The sequence below is a fragment of the Jaculus jaculus genome, chromosome 2 (genome assembly GCF_020740685.1).
Source record: "Jaculus jaculus isolate mJacJac1 chromosome 2, mJacJac1.mat.Y.cur, whole genome shotgun sequence".
Lineage (NCBI taxonomy): Eukaryota > Metazoa > Chordata > Mammalia > Rodentia > Dipodidae > Jaculus > Jaculus jaculus.
Genome location: NC_059103.1, coordinates 137,187,374 through 137,208,707, shown reverse-complemented (window position 1 = coordinate 137,208,707; position 21,334 = coordinate 137,187,374). Strand labels below are relative to the sequence as shown.

The following is a 21,334-nucleotide window of genomic DNA, read 5'->3' as shown; positions in this document are numbered from 1 at the left end:
CTCTGGTGTGGTGGAATAGCCTATGATGTACAAGGCCTTGGGTTTGATCCCCAGCAAGGCCAAAAAACCTTTTTGTTTGATGTTTCCAATTGTAAAAGTAAAGTTAGTTTGTAGGTCTTCGGTTTTTTGTTTTTTGTTTTTTTTTTTTTTGGTTGTTTGTTTTTGTTTTTTGAGGTAGGGTCTCACTCTAAACTCAGGCTGTCCTGGAATTCACTCTGTGATCTCAGAGTGGCCTTGAACTCACAGCGATCCTCCTACCTCTGCCTCCCGAGGTCTTAGTTTTTATGAAGTAGCATTGTTTTACCTTTATCCTACATACCTATAAGAGTGAACAGTATATGAAGGCACAGAAACAGGGGTCTTTAAATAGCAGATAGAAATAAAATGTAAATATTTGATATACCTGCTTTATCAGAGGAATTACCTTAAAATATTGGAATCCAGATGTAGTGTGCCAATTTGTATCAGTTAATTCAGAGACTTGAGGCCTGAGATCACTTGAGCCTAGGAGTTTGGAGCTAGCCTGGGCAACATAGTGAGGCCTATATCTTTGATGAAGATATAGGGTTTGCAAGTTAGTTTTGTCTTTTTGAACCCTTAGAACCATTTGGCTATACATAGCATGGATGTATATATATAAAATTTCCAAATATTTCTTAGTTATATATGAGGCTTATAAAATAATATATACGTGTACATGCCAATAAAAGTATGAAAAGGCCTTAAAATTGAAGCTTTAGGTCCTAGACAGAAGCACATAAGACTGTCTGAAAACAAGAAAAAAGTCACTCTTAAATTTAACCATTGCTCATTCGTCACTAGAAAAGACAACTGTCCCAGGTCCGTATGTGGCAATAAACTTTTGAAGTTGTTGTAAGCACTGTGTCAGATAGAGATCCCTTTGCTCTAAGTACTCCTCGTTATACAGTTCAAATGGAAATAGTGCATTTGGAGCAACACAAAATACAGAAGCCCCTAAATGAAGAACAAAATAAGTGTAAGTGACAGATATTTCCTAAAATTCTAAATCTATCACATTTCAAATAATGCTTCAAAATTTAGTGCTGAATTGATTATTCAATAGAGGTTCAAATCATAAATATATTTTAAATATAAAATGGTGATCTTGATTAATCTCCAAACATTACAGGTTTCTGAATCCATTTTCTTCCCTTATGGTAAGTGACCTTTCTACCAAGCAGTCCTTTCACATGAGCTGAGAATTAGAGTCCTCTCACTTTTTAAAATATATTTTATTGATAGAGAGAAAGGGCAGGCCAGGGCCTCTAGCCACTACATATGAACTCCAGACACATGTGCCCCATTGTGCATCTGGCTTACATGGGTCCTGGTGAGTCAAACCCAATTTCCCCAGTTCTATAGTCCTCCACTGAGCTACAGCTTCACCTCCTCTCTAGCCCAGGCTGTCATGGAGTGCACTATGTAGTCTCAGGTAGCCTTGAACTCAGGGTGATCTACCTCTGCCTCCTGGGTGCTGGGATTAAAGGCATGTGCCACCACACCTGGCTTCTCCTTACCTTTTTAAAAACCTTAGCTCTCCTGTTACTTGAGGCTGGGTTTCTTGGGGTGGGGGGGGGGGGACTGGAAAGATGGTTTAGTGATTCAGGCGCATGCCTACAAAGCCAAAGGATCCCAGTTTGATTCTCCAGGTACCACGTAAGCCAGATGCACTAGGGGGCATATGCATCTGGAGTTTTGTTTGTGGTGGCTGGAGGCCCTGGCATGCCCATTCTCTCTCTCAAATAAGTAAATTTAAAAAAAATCTTTGTTGGAGCCAGGCGTGGGAGGCAGAGGTAGGATTGCCATGAATTCAAGGCCACCCTGAGAATACATAGTGAGAGCCAGATCAGCCTGGGCTAGAGTGAGACCCTACCTAAAAAAAAAAAAAATCTTTTGGCTGATTGTTTCACAAGTTTCTTACTTGCAGATATTCTTTTTAGAGTTTTTATTTGCAAGCAGAAAGAATAGCACAGTAGGGCCTCCTGCCCTTGAAGTGAACTTCAGATGCATTTGCCACTTTGTGCATCTGGTTTTACATGGGTAATGGGGAATTGCACCTGTATCATCAGGCTTTACAAGTAAGCACCTTAACCCCTGAGCCATCTTCAGCCCTGAAACTGGATCTTAAATATGTTGTCTAGACTGGTATCAAACTATAAGTGTGTGCCACTGCAATGTCACCCATCCATTATGTAGTAATCAGTTTATTGTCCATCATGATTTAGTAGTATTTCATTCCTCTCTTTAAAAAAACCCCATCCTGGGTCACACTCAGTAATATTTCTTTCCTCATCTTGTGTGGACTTCTCTCCGTAGCCACTCATAACTTTATAACTCCCATTCTTCCAGTTCCAAATAGCTCTGATCAAGGGTAACTACAGCCAATAACATGGGACATAGTTTAAAAATGCCTAGCACCTGTGAAAACCACACTTCGTTTTCCTACATCTTAGCTCTTGCTTTGGTACTTTGTTAGTTCTTTGTCCACAACTCCATTTGTAAATACTGGTATTGGGATTCCTCAAGGGCATCTGCTATCTAGGTGATTCCATCTACTTTGTGGCTTTGAACACTACTTAATTGGTCAGAATTTATATTTCCAGGTTAGAACTCTTATGTAAATTCCAGGTTTTTTTAAGTTTTGTTATTTGAGAGAGAATGGGCACACCAGGGCCTCTAGCCACTGCAAACTCCAGACACATGCACCACCATATGCATCAGGTTTATGTGGGTACTGGGGAATTGAACCTGGGTTCTTGGGCTTTCCTGGCAAGTGCCTTAACTGCTAAGCTATCTCTCTAGCCCTAACTTAAAAAAAAATCTTTTTTTCAAAATATTTATTTATTAGATTGAATGGGCTTGCTAGGGCCTCCAGCCACTACAAACGAACTCCAGACACGTGCCCCTTGTGCATCTGGCTTACATGGGTCCTGGGGAATTGAACCGGGATCCTTTGGCTTTGCAGGCAAACACCTTAACCGTTAAGCAATCTCTCCAGCCCCCCCCCCCCAATTTTTTAAAGAAAATATATGCAACAAAATAGAAGAAGCCAAACTAAAAGCTACTCTTAGGCTGCTACCTAGCAGGGGGAAAAGACTCAAGAACTCCATCTAAATGGCTTTTAAAACAGGCAGCCCTGATGAAGAGATTGGCCAGTCTACCTTCTGGACAATATCACAGCTTTCACAAGCCTCAAAATCCAGTTGTAGGTTTTGGTGAGAGTGATCACACTGCTATATGAGTCAGCAGTAAAGAGGGATCCTGTTTTGTCACTGACTAGGAGGGCAGTAGGCAGGTTACTTGGAGAGGGAAACTTGGAAACAGCTACCTTGTAGGCCTAAGAAAAGGAACAAGCATACACCAGTGATCATGAATTTAATCTCACCTTCAGGATGGGAGGCAGTCAAAAACAGGAGGGAGGGCTGGAGAGATGGCTTAGTGGTTAAAACGTTTGAGACTGGATTCCCCAGGATCCACATTAGCCAGATGCACAAGGGGGTGCACATGTCTGGAGTTCGTTTGCAGTGGCTGGAGGCCCTGGCATGCCTGTTCTCTCTCTCTCTCTTTCTCTCTGACTCTCTGTAATTTTCAAATAAATAAATAATTGTTTTTTTTTTTTAAAAAAAGGAGGGAAATGCTAGCAAGCTGAAAAGAGCAGGCCACATAAGGTGTGGCTAGGCAATGCATACATAACCCACCCTTGTTAGCCAAGCATAGACCTCATGTTTGACAGCCTCAAATACATTCAGTAGGAAGATCAACTTCAGGTGCCACCTGTCATTTACTACCATAGTACTTCAGAACTCTGAAGCTTATCCTTCCAGCTGTGGCTACCTGTTCAAGACCTGCACAAGAGGGGACCCATCAACTTTCTATCATAGATGGGGGAGGGTATCATGAGGCTCCACCCCTCCCTGAGGAGCTATTGGCAGTTAATAGTTGTCAGGGGAGGGGGAATCATCTTCTGGGGTGTAGCTACTGTTAAGTTGCTCATGTTCTGGGAAATAACCTCCCACCTTACTGGTGGTTTGAATTAGGTATCCCTCATAAACATGAGAGTTTTGAATGCTTAGTCCTTAGCTGATGGCAATTTGGGAGATGGAACTTTGTTGGAGGAGGTGTGTTAGTGGGGGTGCCCTTAGGGATGTTACAGCCAGCTCCACTTTGCTAGAGCTTGACTCACTCTCCTGCTGCTAGTTTCCATTCGTTGTGGCAGTGGTGATGTCCAGCCTCTGTTTATACCACACTGTCTCCTTCCCTTTTACATTGATCTAATTAATGTGGCTTTTGAACTTTTAAAAAAAATATTTGAGAGAGACAATGAGTATGCCAGGGCCTTCACCTCCTGCAAACGAACTCCAGACACATGTGCCACCTTGCGCATCTGGCATACGTGGATCTGGGGAATCAAACCTGGGTCCTTTGGCTTTGCAGGCAAACGCCTTAACTGCTAAGCCACCCCTCCAGCTCTGTACTCTCTTATCATTGGGAAATCTTTTTATCTTTCTCTAATCCTGTGGTAGTCTGAATGGATGTGCCCCAATAAGATTCAGTAATTTTATTCAAGCTGATAAATTAATGTCACTGTGGATGGTTCCTGTGGTTCAGCCCTAAGGTGTGGAGGTTGATTTGAATTCCAGTCTAAAGATATGCAGTGCTTGAGTTCTACCTAGGATATGCTTGTTTGTGTTGGGTGTTTTTTTTTTTTTTTCTCTCTGCATGGGTCTGTGTAAAGGGGGCCAGCTTCTTTCTCCATTATGGAACCTCCCCTGGATCTGTAAGCTTTAACAAATCCCTTCCTCTTACAACTTGTGCCTGGTTTGGAAGTTCATCCCAGCAATGTGAAGCTGACTGTGACAAACCTCTTGCTTTTTTTTCTTGGCTTCTATTACATTCTTTTTTTTTCCTTTCATTTATTTAATCTTGCTTCTTATGGTAGTTACATTTTTAAGTTGGGACAAAGCAGCTGGTGAGAGGAAGGAAAGTTGTTTTATTTTGACTTTCAGTCTCGAAAGGAAGCTTCATGATGGTAGGGGAAAGCATAGTATGAGCAGAAGCTGGACGTCACCTCTGCCACAGCAGGTGGACTGCAGTATCAAGAAAGTAAGCCGATGGGCTGGAGAGATGGCTTAGAGGTAAAGCGCTTGCCTGTGAAGCCTAAGGACCCCGGTTCAAGGCGCGGTTCCCCAGGTCCCACGCTAGCCAGATGCACAAGGGGGCGCACGCGTCTGGAGTTCATTTGCAGAGGCTGGAAGCCCTGGCGTGTCCATTCTCTCTCTCTCCCTCTGTCTGTCTTTCTCTCTGTGTCTGTCACTCTCAAATAAATAAATAAATAAATTAAAAATTAAGAAAAAAAAAAGTAAGCTGAGCACTCAGGAGGCAGAGGTAGGAGGATTGCCATGAGTTCGTGGACACCTGAAACTACATATTCCAGGTCAGCCTGGGCTAGAATGAGACCCTATGTCAAAAATAAAAAAGTAAGCTGGATTCTATCAAGGGGGAGGTGGCTACATTACTCCTAAGCTCACTCCCAACAACATACTTCCTCCACAAGGCTCCATCTTCTAAATTACTACCAGTTAGGAACTTAAGTATTCAGAACTGTGGTAGTTTGAATATATGGCCCCCAATTTATTCAGTGTTTTATTACCTGGTGGTTTGGATTTGCAGCCACCTGACTGGAGGTGGTGTCACTGGGTTGGCCCTTAGGGTCCAGCCCTAAGGTTTGGTAGAAGGTTTGAGATTCCAATCTAAAGATATGCAAAGCATGCCTAGCTGGAGTTTCTGAAGTGTGCTAAGCTGTGTTGCTTTAGGCATGTACTTCTCCCTCTCCTGGCTTGGTTCTGGGAAAGCAGGCCAGCTTCTTCTGCCATTATGGAACTTCCCCTGGCTCTGTAAGCTTCAATAAATATCCCTTCCTCCATAACTGTGCCTGGTCTGGAACTTTTTCTCAGCAAACCTGAAGCTGTCTACCACAAAGATGCATTAGTTTATGGGAGATATCTGATTCAACACACCATATTCCGCCTAGCCTTCATAAACTGATGACCCTCCATGATGTAAAATGTGTTGCATGATGTAAAATATAATACATTTAGTCCAACTTAAAAAGTCCCCATAGTTTTTATCAGTCCAAATACTGTTCAGACATCCCCATACTCAGTTTCTAAACTTAGCCTGTAAAACCAAAACATATATGGCACAGATAAATATTCACATTGCAAAAGATGGCATTGGGCATAACAAGGAAAGACTGAACAAATGCAAGATGTAAAACAGGGAAGACATCAAATCTTGCAGTTTCAAGTCCATCTGATACCCACAACAGTCTCAGGGTTTCCAATTCCATCCCTCTCCAGCTAGGCTGCTCACAGGCCAGAAACAATCCATCCTGAGCTGGCAGCTCTCCTTGGTAGCTGTGCTACAGTCCTGGCATCTTGAAAGAAAAAGATTCTGGGATCTTCACTGTATCCCATGATTTATCCTCATGGCTCTATCAGGGACTCCAACAACCCTGCTCCACATCACACAGTGGCCATCTCCAACAAAACCACGTTGCACATCCAATGACCTTTTTCTGCATTTGTTATATTCCATAGTACCAGGTAGGCTATCAAATGTTAATTTAGTGGGGGAATAAAGCAGACTTTGAAGAACAAGAAAGTTCCTTCAGTATTCTGGCCCACTTTCTAAACAGTTATCATTCTTCCTGTCTCAATGCAGAACAACTGGCCTAATTTCAATGGTAATCTCAAGCAATTGCAACTGAACAGGTGCTGTCTCCAACACCATGTCTGTCTGCTCACATTAGTCCATTTATTCTAAACCCTAAACAATGCGACAAGCACAGCTATTCCCTCACATAAACTGACTCTAGCTTAGTTTTTATTTTTGGTTTTTTGAGGTAGGATCTTGTCTTAGCCCAGGAATTCACTATGTAGTCTCAGGGTGTCCTTGAATTTACTGCAATCCTCTACCGTCTGCCTCCTGATTGTTGGGATTAAAGGTGTAGGCCACCATGCCCAACTCTAGCCTAGTCTTTTCAAAGTTCTTTCTTCCCCTAATAAGCCAAACCTACACGGTCTATAATTATTTCTGCATTTAGGTTTTTCAACAGAATGGTCCATCAGGTTCTACTTACAGCTTTGTAAGGTGTTTCCAATCTTTCCATATTCCTTCTATAAATCAGTTCCAAAAGGCCTAAAGTCACCCAGGTTTGTAGCAACTATGACCACTTCTGGTACCAATTTTTCAGTTGTAGTTACCATATTGTTGCTGGGTAAAACACCCAACCATAAAACAGTTTATGAGAGGAAGGGGTTCATTTCAGGCTTATAGATTCTAGGGGAAAGTTCATCATGGTGGAGGAAGCTGACTTCATCATGCATCCATAGCAAAGAGAACAAGCCAGCACCAGGAAACACAAGCTCACTCTGAACACATAGGGCTGAGCTCAACCCCAAATTCCACCTCTGGTTACACAGGGCTTCATCACCCAAGCGCTAACAGATGGAAACTAAGTAGGAAACAATCTCAAAAACCTGAGGCTATGGGAACATGACATTCAAAACCACCACACGTGTCCTATTTCCCCCCTTTCCCTGCCTCCTTTCATTAACTCTTTTCATATTTATCTGTAGTTTTCAGCTTCATAGTACATTTTGCATTAGTTTTAGCATCTTTTATTAAATGATCATTGTTGATACAGTAGTGAGCTTTAATTAATTTATTTCTACATGTTGTTGCTGTTACAACAGATTGTTTTCTCCTCTCTGACTGGTGTTAGGAATTGATACCTCAAGAGTAGGCTGCTCAAAGAGAAGATCCCCAAACGAAACCAGAAGCAATGTGAAAATCAGAACACAAGACAAAGCAATGCAACATGCTTGATCCTTTCCTACTGAATGAAAAGATACTTTCATTGGTAAAATGCCAAATGAGGATCTTCAAGGTTTCCTAAAAGAATGACCAATGACCTACCTCAAAAAGAATAGAAAAAAGGATATGTACTCAAAACAGGATCTGGAGAGCAAAGTTTCCAACACACAGGAAATGTTCAGCCAAACAGATGAGGAAGTCAGCAATATAGGAGAAAAATACAATCTCCAGGCAATTGAGATTTTGAAAGAGAAGAAAAGATGGAATTGAAAACTCGATGAGCCAACTAAGGAAACAGAGTAGATAGTATCACAAACTTGACCAAGAAATGTGTCAAGAGTGGACCACATTCAGATATCAATAAAGAAAAATAAGTAAATCAGAATGATCACAACATCCAAGAACTCTGAAATATCAAGAGCTCAAACCCAGGAATTTACAAGATAGAAAGAGCTGAGCTTAAAAACTAAAGGCCTAGAGAATCTATTCAATGAAATTGTAGCAGAAAATTTCTCAAATCTACAGAAAAAAAGATATTCAGACACAAGAGGCATCACAATCCACAAATAGAAATAACCAGAAAATAGCCCCTTCATGACATATTAGTCAAAATGCTAAAAACGCAAAGCAAAAATAAATAAGGGCAAGCTGGGCATGGTGGCACATGCCTTTAATCCCAGCACTCATTGTGAGTTCAAGGCCAGCCTGGGACAACAGTGTGTGTACCAGGTCATCCTGAGCTAGAGTGAGACTGTACCTTGAAAAACAAAAACACAAAATCAGGGCAAAACAGGGTTTATTTCAGCTTACAGTTTTGAGGGGAAGTCTCATCATGGGAAAAGCATGGTATGAGCAACAAGCTAGCTCACATTATCCCCTATCAGCTGGGAGGTAAGCAACAAGGGTAACATGCTCTGGCAAGGGTAAGTTGGGTTATATGAACCTCAGAGCTCATCCTTAGTAACATACCTCCTCCAGCCAGGTTTTACTTCTCAAAGGCTAGACCTAATCACAAACACATCAGACTATGGGGGACATTTCATACTCAAACCACCAGAAGGATCAGTTTACCCTCAGAGGCAAACACTGAAATAACTCACCTAAAAACCAGGAAAGCACACACTGATATATTTCAAGCCCCGAAACAACTGTCAAGTAGGATTACTGTATCCAACAAAGCTCTCTTTTTAAAATTGGAGAAATAAGGACATTTCAAGAAAAGCAAAAACTAAAGACAATGAACACCAAGGCAGCAATGCAGAAGATACGTAAAGGAATGTTGTACATATTAATGAACACCAAGGCAGCAATGCAGAAGATACGTAAAGGAATGTTGTACATATTAATGAACACCAAGGCCACAATGCAGAAGATACTTAAAGAAATGTTGTACATAGAAGACAAAGGAACCAAAAACTTATAGACATTACAACTCTTACACACATCACCACAAGAGCTCAGGAAAGGATCAATTTCCTAACAGGCATAGATGAACAAAGCAAGGAAGAACTCCATAATGTTCAACATGATAAACCAACAAATCCCTAATACCAATGGAGAAAAGATTTAAAAAAAAAAAAAAAAAAGCTGGGGATATAGCTCAACCATTCAAGGTACTTTTTGCAAAGCCTGATGGGCTAGGTTCTATTCTCAGTACTCATGTAAAGCTAGATGCACAAGTGGTGCATGTGTGTGGAGTTCATTTATAACAGCAAGAGACCTCAGTGTTCTCTTGCTCTCTCTCAAATAGAGAAGTATTTAAAAATTGGTAAATGGACTGGAGAGGTGGCTCATTGGCTAAAATACTTGCCTGCAAAACCTAACGACCTGGGTTTGATTCCCCAGTACCCACATAAAACCAGATGCACAAAGTGGTACATGAATCTGGAGTTTGTTTCCAGTGGCTAGAAGCCTTGAAGTATTCATTCATTCTCTTTCTCCCTCTGTGCTTATAAATAAAATATTTTTTAAGTCAGTAAGCAGGGCTGGAATGATGGCTTGGTGGGTAAGGTGCTTGACTGCGAAGCCTAAGGACTCCTGTTCAGTTCTCCAGGTTCCATGGCAGCCAGATGCACAAGGTGATGCAAGTGCTGAAGGTCACACAGAAACACACAAGGTGGTGCATGTGTCTGGAGTTCGATTGTAATAGCTGGAAGCCTTAGCATGCCAATTCTCTTCCTCACTTCTCTTGCAGTGGAAAAAAATAAGGTCCAGTCTGTTAGGTTTGTCTCGAAAAAAATTTTTTGAGCCAGTAAACATCTCTCAATAATACTCTAAGTGTAAATGACCTCAACTCACCAATAAAGAGGTATATATAGGGTCTGGAGAAATGGCTTAGTGGTTAAGGCACTTGCATGCAAAGCCTAAGGACCCAGGTTGGATTCCCCAGTACTAGTGTAAAACCTGATGCACAGATGGCACACATGTCTGGAATTTATTTGCAGTGGCTAGAGGCCCTAGCATGCCAATTCTCTCTCATACAAATTTAAAAAATGCTTTAAAGAGGCATAGACTAACTGACTGACTTAAAAACAAGATCCTACACAGACTGACAAAGGATGGAAAACAATTGATCAAGTGAGTGAAAGTTGAAAACCAGTTGGTGTCACTATTCTGATATCTAATAAAGTAGACTTCAAACAGGGCTGGGGGGGTGGTGGATGGCTTAGCAGTTAAGGCATTTGCCTGTAAAGCTAAAGGATCCTGGTTCAATTCCCCAGGACCCATGTAAGCCAGATGCACAAGGGGGTGCACACGTCTGAAGTTTGTGTGCAGTGGCTATAGGCCCTGCTGTGCCCATTCTCTCTCTCATTCTCTGTGTGCCTCTTTCCCTCTCTCATTCTCTCAAGTAAATAAATAAAAATAATTTTAAAAATTAATTTAGGGCTGGAGAGATGGCTTAGCTGTTAAGCGCTTGCTTGTGAAGCCTAAGGACCCTGGTTTGAGGCTGGATTCCCCAGGACTCAGGTTAGCCGGATGCACAAGGGGGCGCACACGTCTGGAGTTCGTTTGCAGTGGCTAGAAGCCCTGGCGTGCCCACTCTCTGCCTCTGTCTGTCACTCTCAAATAAATAAATAAAAACTAAACAAAAAACTTAAAAAAAAAAAAAACACCCAAATAAATACATAGGAATAAACCTAACCAAAGAAATACGACCTTTATGATGAAAATTTTCAGACATTGAGGACAAATTGAAAAAGACACTGGAGCCGGGTGTGGTGGCAAACACCTTTTATCCCCTCACTTGGTATGCAGAGGTAGGAGAATCACCATGAGTTTGAGGCCACTCTGAGACTACATAGTGAATTCCAGGTCAGCCTGGGCTAGAGTGAGACCCTACCTCAAAAAACCAAAAATAGGGCTGGAGAGATGGCTTAGCGGTTAAGCGCTTGCCTGTGAAGCCTAAGGACCCTGGTTCGAGGCTCGGTTCCCCAGGTCCCACGTTAGCCAGATGCACAAGGGGGCGCACGCGTCTGGAGTTCGTTTGCAGAGGCTGGAAGCCCTGGCATGCCCATTCTCTCTCTCCCTCAATCTGTCTTTCTCTCTGTGTCTGTCGCTCTCAAATAAATAAATAAATAATTAAAAAAAAAAAAACAAAAATAAATTAAAAGTAAGAAAGAAAAAGACACTAGAAGATAAACACAGATTTGCAGAATTAATGGCCTAAAAATGGCTATATTTTTATGGCAAAATGCCGATAAAACCGAAAATTAACTTATAAATTCAATATAATCCCCATCAAAGTTCCATTGATATTTTCATACAACTAGAAAAAAGACAATCTTAAAGTTAATAAGGAAACACAAAGACACTAATAACTAAAGAAATCCTAAGCAGAAAAAATAATAATGCTGAAAATATCACAATATCTGATCTTATAATTTAAGACTCATAGTAAAAACAATTCTGTTACTGGTATAAAACACTCTGCCTGTGCTGGCCTGGAGCCCAGGCTGGCCTTGAACTTATATAGTTCTCTCCCTTAGGCTTTCTAGTGCTGGGATTACAGGTATGAGCTACCACACTGAGCTTTTTAATTTCATACAATCCCATTTGTCATTTTTCCTATTATTTTCACCTGGAAAACTGCTTGACAAATGTTGCATGCTATATTAATATGATAAATTATAATACTTTCCTGTATTGTATTAAATATTTTCCACATAGGATTTTTTTGGGGGTGGGTGGGTTCAAGGTAGGAGCTGGCTGTATCCCAGGCTGACCAGGCATTCAGTATGTAGTCTCAGGGTAGCCTCAAACTCATGGTGATCCTATCTCTGCCTCCTGAGTGCTGGGATTAAAGGGGTCACCACCATGCCTGGCTCAGAAAGGATTCCTTAAGCAATACTAAAATTTAAGTAACTGCATAAACAAGCATGCAGCTGGATGTGGTAGCAAAGACCTGTAATCCCAGCACGAAGGAGGCTGAGGCCAATTTGAGGATGGTGAGATTAGGTGAGCCTGGGCTACTTAGTGAGACACTCTTGGTCTCACATAAAAAACAAAACAAACAAAACCTCAAAGCAATAATCATTCATGAGAAGAACTGATCAGGTGATATTGCTATCCAACCATGGTGGCACACAGCTACAATTGTAGTAATTGGGAGGCTGAGGCAGGAGGATTGTAAATTTAAAACAAGCATAAGCTATGAAACTCTGTTGCTAACCAACAAACACAGATGATACTACCAACAGTTAGTAAACGCTAAAATTAAAGCAAGTCTTACCTCACAGATTTATATTTCACTAAAATAATGTTTCAGGGGACTGGAAAGATTGCTCAGTGGTTAAAGGCACTTGCTTGCAAGGCCTGACGGCCTGGGTTTGAGTCCCCAGTGCCTACATAAAGCCAGATGCACGAAGTGGCACTTGTGTCTTGGAGTTTGCTTGCAAGTGCAGAAGTCCTTAGTGTGCTCATTTTTTCCCCTCTCTCTGCTCGCTCCCTCTCTGTCTCTGTCTCTCTCTTTTTTCCTGAGGTAGGGTCTCATTCTAGTCCAGGCTAACCTGGAATTCACTATGTAGTCTCAGGCTGGCCTTGAACTCACAGTGTTCCTCCTACCCCTGCCTCCCAAGTGCTGGGATTAAAGGCATGTGCCACCATGCCCTGCTCCTGTCTCTCTTTTAAATAAATAAATAAAATATAAAACATAGTGTTTAAAATGAACATAGAAATTTAATAACATAAGAATATTTAAGTTTAAGCAAAAGAATATGTACAGACCATTAACAGTATATTACCAAATTTCAATGTGAGAGATGTTTCAAATAATAAGGCTGCAATTAGTGCATCTTCTTTGAGCACTTTATTCCTTAAGTTCAGACGAGCATGGGCTTCAGATAAGGAAAATCTAGAAAAGAAAATTAATGTTAACAAGAATATGTTGATATTATAAAAATAATATATATATGACAGGACATAACATCAGTCACACACCAAAAAGCAGCATCTTCTTTTTATTTTTTAAAGCATTTTTGTTGTTGTTGTTGTTTTTCCAGGCAGGGTCTCATTCTAGCTCAGGCTGACCTGGAATTCACTATGTAGTCTCAGGGTGGCCTTGAACTCATGATAATCTCCTACCTCTGCCTCCTGAGTGCTGGGATTAAAGGCATGCACCACCATGCCCAGCTTTTTCAAAACATTTTATTTATTTATTCATTTGACAGGGGGCAAGAGGCAGAGAGAGGGAGAGAATGGGCACGCTAGGGCCTCCAGCTGCTGCAAACGAACTCCAGACACATGTGCCACCTTGTGCATCTGGTTTACGTGGGTACTGGGGGATTGAACCTGGGTCCTTTGGCTTTGCAGGAAAGCACCTTAATCGCTAAGCCATCCCTCCAGCCTGTTTGTTTGTTTGTTTGTTGAGGTAGGGTCTCACTCTAGCCCAGGCTGACCTAATATTCACTGTGTAGTCTCAGACTGGCCTTGAACTCACAGTGATTCTCCTACCTCTGCCTCCCTTGTTCTTGTTTTTTAAAAATACTAGTTTCAGGTTGGTGAGATGGCTTAATGGTTAAGGCACTTGCCTGTGAAGCCAAAGGACCCAGGTTCAATTCCCCAGTATCCATGTAAACCAGATGCACAAGGTGGCACATGCGTCTGGAGTTTGTTTGCAGTGACTAAAGGCCCTGGTATGCCCATTATCTCTCTGTCTCCTCTCTATCTCATTCTCTCTGCTTGCAAATAGATAAATTAAATGAAATAAAAATTATTTAAAAAATACTAGCTTTTTTGGGGCAGGCATAGTGGCGCATACCTTTAATCTCAGCACTCAGGAGACAGAGGTAGGAGGATTGCCATGAGTTTGAGGCCACCCTGAGACTCCATAATGAATTCCAGGTCAGCCTGGGCTACAGTGAGACCCTACCTCAAAAAACAAAAAAACAAAACAAAACAAAATATTAGCTTTTTTAAAATGCACTTTTCCCCCACCAATTTAAATAGATTATGGCAGAAGCAGCAAGTATCCTGATTTGTTACTAAAACACTGGCTTCTATCTTGGCTTCTGTTTAGCACTTCATACCCCTTCCCCCAAGTTCCATTTAGATAAATACACAATAGGGAAAATAACCCTATCTGAATATCTTTTTTTTTTTTTTTTGGTTTTTCGAAGTAGGGTCTCACACTAGTCCAGGCTGACCTGGAATTCACTCGGTCATCTCAGGGTGGCCTTAAACTCACAGTGGCCCTCCTACCTCTGACTCCCGAGTGCTGGGATTAAAGGTGTGCGCCACCACGCCCAGCTGAATATCTTATATAAATATATCCTTGTTGTATTAATCTAGTTCTTCATCCATGTGATGTCTTCACAGAATCTTGGAATTCCAGTGTTGGAAGGGATCTTAGAGTTTGAACTTCAGTCAAGAAGTGAATTTCTTCTACAATATCCTGAGCTACTCATTATCCAGTCTTTTCGGAGCTTTTCCTTCATGAGGTGACCTACTCCTATGCTTTTTAAATAACCCAGAATGGGGGAAGGGGAACAATAGATGGTATTGGGAAGGGATTATGATCAAAATACATTATGTACACATAAGAAAATCATCAATAAAAAGTTTTAAAAACTAACCAGCTTTGGTTTCCTGAAATCTTTCTCTTATGCTTATACTAGGCAGTTGAGCTCCTTGAATAATTGCTAAACCTGAGATTCAGAAAATAAGCTTGACTTTTGAGGATTCTGGGAAGTGGAGAGATTCAACTTTAAAACCAGTAAAGGCATTTAAATTTTTGTACAAAACTTAAACAAATGTAAGCTGAAATTAGTGTCACTACAATTTGTACTCACTGGTCTCTTGCTCTCTTTGCTAAAACTATAGAACGAGCCTAATGCTCCTCAAATGTGATCAAATATTCATTTACTGTCATAGCAGCTCCATATTTTCTTTTATTCAAGTTAAATACTTCTAGTACCTGTAATGCTGTAATATCATCATGTGGATGAAGGGTAGAGTGCTTGCTTATTATGGGTGATGCTTTTTGTTCCATTCTGAGCACTACACACATGCATACAAATATAATTATGCCATTAAACACAATTTACAGGCCCTCACCATTCCAGCACTCTCCTTGTGGCAAGATTTAGTCAATCTTCCTTTTCGGGATAGTATGATATGTGTGATTTGACCATCAGAGAGGGCTGAGACAGAACCAAAATTCTCTTACTCTTGTTATATATCAATCAATCCCAAATGTCAACATTATAAAAGCCATATTATATTGTTTACTCATATTAATCTAAACACAATGACATTGCAAGTCCTTTTCATATATTTTCTTTCTTTTTAAAAGTTTTTTAAAAATATTTTTATTTATTTATTTGGGAAAGAGAGAGAAAGAGGCAGATATATATAGAGAGAATGGGCATACCAGGGCCTCTAGCCACTAAATGAAACCCAGACATATGCGCCACCTTGTGTATCTGGCTTACATGGGTACTGGGAAATTGAACCTGGTTCCTTAGGCTTCACAGACAAGCTTAACTACTTACTAAGCCATCTCTCCAGATCCCTTTTCATATGTTTTCATATAAAGTGGTATTACCCTCTTCCCATAAATTCATACTTGTATTAGGAGTTTAGAGACTTAATTGAGGATGTTACATATTTCTTTCTTTCTTTTTTTCTTTTCTTTGGTTATTTGAGGTGGGGTCCTGTTCTAGTCTAGGCTGACCTGGAATTCACTCATGGCAATCCTCCTACCTCTGCCTCCCATAAAAGCCTGTGCCACCATGCACTGTTTCTTAAGAAAATGTAGATTAAGATCATAATTCAAAACTTGGGAGGGGGACATCGTGGTGCATGCCTTTAATCCCAGCACTCAGGAGGAAGAGGTAGGAGAATCACTGTGTGTTCAAGGTCAGCCTGAGATTATATAGTGAATTCCAGATCAGCCTGGGCTAGAGAAAGACCCTACCTCAAAAAACTCAAAAACAAAACAACATCCCCAAAACTGTGGGGGATGCTGGGAAGATGGCTCAGTAGTTAAAGGTGCTTGCTTGCAAAGCCTGCTGGCTCAGGTTCATAAATAAATAACAAAAAGAATTGTGAAGGTCTCTCCAATGTTATTTATTCCATATTTGATTATTGTATCCCTAATGTCCTCATCCAAGCTCCTTCTGAAAATATTATCCAGGTTAGAATATGTATAGAACTTTTCACAGAAAAAGAAAAGTATGTATTATTCAACTCTACTTCTCCAGATAAGCAAATATGGTGTTGTAATGTATCTATCTATAGTTGGAGAGAAAAGCAAGGTTTATGATAACTCTACTAGGTAGGGAGGGTCCTTTTATTTTGCTATTTAGTAAACAACATTTCCTTTTAAAAAATATTTTATTACTTATTTGCAAGGAGAGATAGAGAGGGAAGAAGAAAGAGTGAGTTATGGCTACACCTGGGCCTCTTGCCACAGCAAACAAACTCCAGGCACATGTGCCACTCTGTGCATCTGGCTTTACATGGGTACTGGATTTGAACCCAGGCCTTCAGGCTTTGTAAACAAGTGCCTTTAATCACTGAGCCACCTCTCCAGCCTTCATAAACCCCATTTCGGTTTTCAAAAAATATTTTTAATTTAATTTATTAGAGAGAGGGAGAAAGAGGCAGACAGAGAGAGAGAGAATGGGCACACCAAGGCCTCCAGCCACTGCAAACGAACTCCAGATGCATGTGCCACCTTGTGCATCTGGCCTTCATGGGTATAGGGGTATCAAACCTGGGTCAAGCGCCTTAACTGCTAAGCTCTCCATACCCACAAACCCCATTTCTACCCTCAAATTTATTTATACAACATGAGAAGGTATTTATGTATCAATATGTCACATGTAAACTGAGGCTATAAAACTATGATGTAGCTATTTAAATAAAATAAGGTAATTCTGGGCATGCATGATTCCACTTGGGTGAAAAAATCCATATCTGTCCATATAAAATGTATCTATATATTTTATATGCTTAGCATATTAATTTAAAATATAACAGTTAAATATATCTCATACATAATATTTAAATTATATATGTATATGCTGTTATTTGAATAGATACTTTCTGGAAGGCTACATTAAGACTTTATTTTTTTTTTTTTGGTTTTTCAAGGTAGGGTATTACTCTAGCCCAGGATGACCTGAAATTTACTAGATAATCTCAGGGTGGCCTCGAACTCATGGGAATCCTACTATCTCTGCCTCCCAAGTGCTGGGATTAAAGGTGTGTGCCACCACGCCTGGCTACATTAAGACTCATTTTTTTTCTTGGTTTTTTGAGGTAGGATCTCACTCTAGCCCAGGCTGACCTGGAATTCACTATGGAGTCTCAGGGTGGCCTTGAACTCACAGTGATCCTCCTACCTCTGCTTCCCAAGTTCTGGGATTAAAGGCGTGCGCCACCACACCCGGCTACATTAATTGGTGTGATTATCCCCGGAGAAACAGATAGAAATAGGTAGCATGAGGAGGATGTTTTGCTCCTTTTAGTTTAAATTTATTTTACTTATGAGAGTGAGAGAGAGAATTGGCACGCTAGGGCCTTTTGCCAATACAAATGAACTCCAGATGCATGTACCATCTTGTGCACATATATGGCCTTGTGTACATGCATCACCTTGTGTGTCTGTCTTATGTGGGTTCTGAGGAGCCAAACTTGGGTCCTCAGGCTTTGTAGATAAGTGCCTTAACCACTAAACAATCTCCAGCCGTCATTTTAGATTTTTATAATGTTCATGTTTTCTTTATAGCAAAAGTAATTTTTGGGACTAGAGAGATGGTTCTGTGCTCAAAGGCTTGCTTGGCAAGTCTGAAATCCCAATGACCCTGGTTCAATTCCCCAGTACACACATTAAGCCAGATGCACAAAGTGGTGCATGTGAGGAGTTCATTTGTAGTGGCAAAAGGCCTGAGTGTGCCCATACTAGCTCTTTCTGTCTACCTCTCACTCTCAAATTAATAAAATAAAAAACTTTAAGTAATTTTCACCAGGCATGATGCTATATGCCTTTAATCCCAGCACTCAGGAGGCAGAGGTAGGCGGGTCTGTGAGTTTAAGGCCACCCTGAGATTATTTCAGGTCACCCTGGGCTAGAAAGCAAGACCCTACCTTGAAAACCCAAAAAACGCCAGGCATAGTGGTACACGCCTTTAATGCCAGCACTTGGGAGGCAGAAGTAGGAGCATCATTGTGAGTTCAAGGCCAGCCTGAAACTACATAATGAAGTCCAGATCATCCTAGGCTAGCGTGAGACTATAACCTCAAAAAAAAAGTAATTTTCATTAACTTAAGGAAAAGCAATATATGAATCTATTGAAGTATTTAACAGTAAAGGAAATGGGGCTGGAGAGAAGGTTTAGTAGTTACAACACTTGTCTGCACAGCCTACAAACCTGGGTTAGATTCTCCAGTATCCACGTAAACCAGATACACAAGGAGGTGCATGTGTTTGGAATTCATTTGCAGTGGCTACAGACTCTGGTATGCCCATTCTCTCTCTTTCTACCTCTTTCTCTCTCTAATAAATAAAATATTTTTTAAAAAATTTAAGTACAAGGGGGGATGGAGAGGTAGCTTAATGGTTAAAGTGCTTTCCTGAAAAGCCTAAGGATCCATGTTCTACTCTCTAGGTCCCACACAAACCAGACATACAAGGTGACACAAGCATGCAAGATTGCACATGTGCAAAAGATGGTGCACATGTCTGGGGTTTGATTGTAGTGGCTAGAGGCTTTGGCACACCAATTCTCTCTCTCTCTCTTCTTTCTCTGTCTCACTCTCGCATGCTCTCTCATAAAAATACAAAAATTAAAAGCCAGGCATGGTGGCACATGCCTTTAATCCCAGCACTCAGGAGGCAGAGGATTGCCGTGAGTTGGAGGCCACCCTGAGACTCCATAGTGAATTCCAGGTCATCCTGGGCTAGAGTGAGACCCTACCTTGAAAAACCGACAAAACAAAACAAAACAAAACAAAACAAAATATAAAAATAAGCCAGGGGTGGTGGCACATGCCTTTAATCCCAGCACTTGGGAGGCAGAGGTAGGAGGATTGCTGTGAGTTTGAGGCCACCCTGAGACTCCATAGTGAATTCCAGGTCAGCCTGGGCTAGAGTGAGACCCTACCTCGAAAAACCAAAAAACAAACAAACAAAAATAATTAAAAGTACAAGGGGGCTGGAGAGATGGCTTAGTGGTTAAGGCACTTGCCTGCGAAGCCCAAGAACCCAAGTTCAATTCTCCAGTACCCATGTAAGCACAAGGTGGCACATGCATCTGGAGTTCATTTGCAATGGCTTAGAGGCCCTGCTGCACCCATTCTCTCTCTCTCTCTGCTTCTCTATCAACTAAATAAAAAAATTTTTTTTTAAGTACCAGAACAGCTGGAGAGATGACTTAGCAGATAAGGCACTTGCCTGCAAAGCCAAAGGACCCAGGTTTTATTCCCCAAGACCCATGTAAGCTAAATGTAGAAGGTGGCACAGGTGTTTGGAGTTCAGTTACAGTTGCTAGAGGCCCTGGTGTGCCTATTCTCCTGCTTTCTATCTACTTCATTCTCTCTATCTCTCAGAAAGAAAGAAAGAAAGAAAGAAAGAAAGAAAGAAAGAAAGAAAGGAAGGAAGGAAGGAAGGAAGGAAGGAAGGAAGGAAGGAAGGAAGGAAGGAAGGAAGGAAGGAAGGAAGGAAGGAAGGAAGGAAGAAAGAAAGAAAGAAAGAAAGAAAGAAATATTTTTAAGTACAAGGAACAAGGCTAGGGATGTTGCTTAATGGTTTAGTACTTGCCTAACATGTGCAAGGTCTTGGGTTCAATCACTAGTATCACCAAATATAAATAAAAGTGTGGGAACAATATGCTTATGAAGAGGTTTCTTTAGGCCTCACTACAACATTCTTGATATATAAATAGCCACGTTAAAGTATAATCAGGGGCTGGAGAGATGGCTTAGCGGTTAAGCACTTGCCTGTGAAGCCTAAGGATCCTGGTTGGAGGCTTGATTCCCCAGGACCCATGTTAGCCAGACACACAAGGGGGCACATGTGTCTGGAGTTCGTTTGCAGTGGCTGGAAGCCCTGGTGTGCCCATTCTCTCTCTCTCTCTTCCTCTTTCTCTCTGTGTTTGTCACTCTCAAATAAATAAATAAAAATAAACAAAAAAATTTAAAAAATTATAACCATTTGAACCAGATATGGTGATGCACACCTTTAATCCCACCACTTGGGAGGCAGAAGTAGGAGGATCACTGAGAGTTCAAGGCCACTCTGAGACTCCATAGTGAATTCCAGGTCAGTCTGGGCTAGAATGAGACCATACCTCAAAAAAAAAAAAAAGTTTGTGTGTGTATATAATCATTTGTACCATAGTAGTGCATACTTTAATCACACCATTTGAGACGTGTTGTATCTACCCTCTCATTGCTGGCATAAAGCATTCAACCAAAAGCAGCTAATGGGAGGAGGGTTGTTTATTTTGGCTTACAGTCTCAATGGGAAGTTTCATGATGGCAAGGGAAAATATGGCATGAGCAGAGGCTGGACATCATCTTTTGCTAACATCAGGTAGACAACAGCTACAGGATAATGAGCTGAACTAACACTGGTAAGCTAAGGCTAATAAACCATCAAGGTCCACTCCCAGTAACATACCTTCTTCAGCAAGTCTCCACCTCTCAAATTGCCATCAGTTGAGGAGCATTCAGGACACATGATTTTTATGGGGGACACCTAATTCAAACTACCACAAGAGGTTGAGGTAGAGGATCTCTGTGAGTTTAAGACAGCCTGGGGCTACACAGTGAGTCCCAGATCAACCTGGGATAATGTGAGACCCTATCTCAAAAATAAAATAACAAACAAAGTAAAGCAAAATAAAATAAATAGGGCTAGGATGATTTCTCAGCAGTTAATGGTATTTGCTTGCAAAACCTACTGGCCTGGATTTAACTCTCAAGCCACTCA

The 21,334-nt window shown here is 41.1% G+C and overlaps 1 protein-coding gene across 1 annotated transcript in view; it reads right to left on the bottom strand.

Moving 5' to 3' along the window:
• Nucleotides 1-808: 808 nt before the first annotated feature.
• The window catches only part of Mcmdc2 (minichromosome maintenance domain containing 2), a 73,266-nt gene continuing 52,740 nt past the window's right edge, over nucleotides 809-21,334 (bottom strand). The window contains exons 13-14 of the mRNA XM_004653306.3: nucleotides 13,140-13,249; nucleotides 809-975 (exon numbers count right to left, since the gene is read on the bottom strand). Of these exons, the coding sequence (XP_004653363.3) occupies nucleotides 809-975; nucleotides 13,140-13,249 (277 nt within the window). The remainder of the gene's footprint in view (nucleotides 976-13,139; nucleotides 13,250-21,334) is intronic.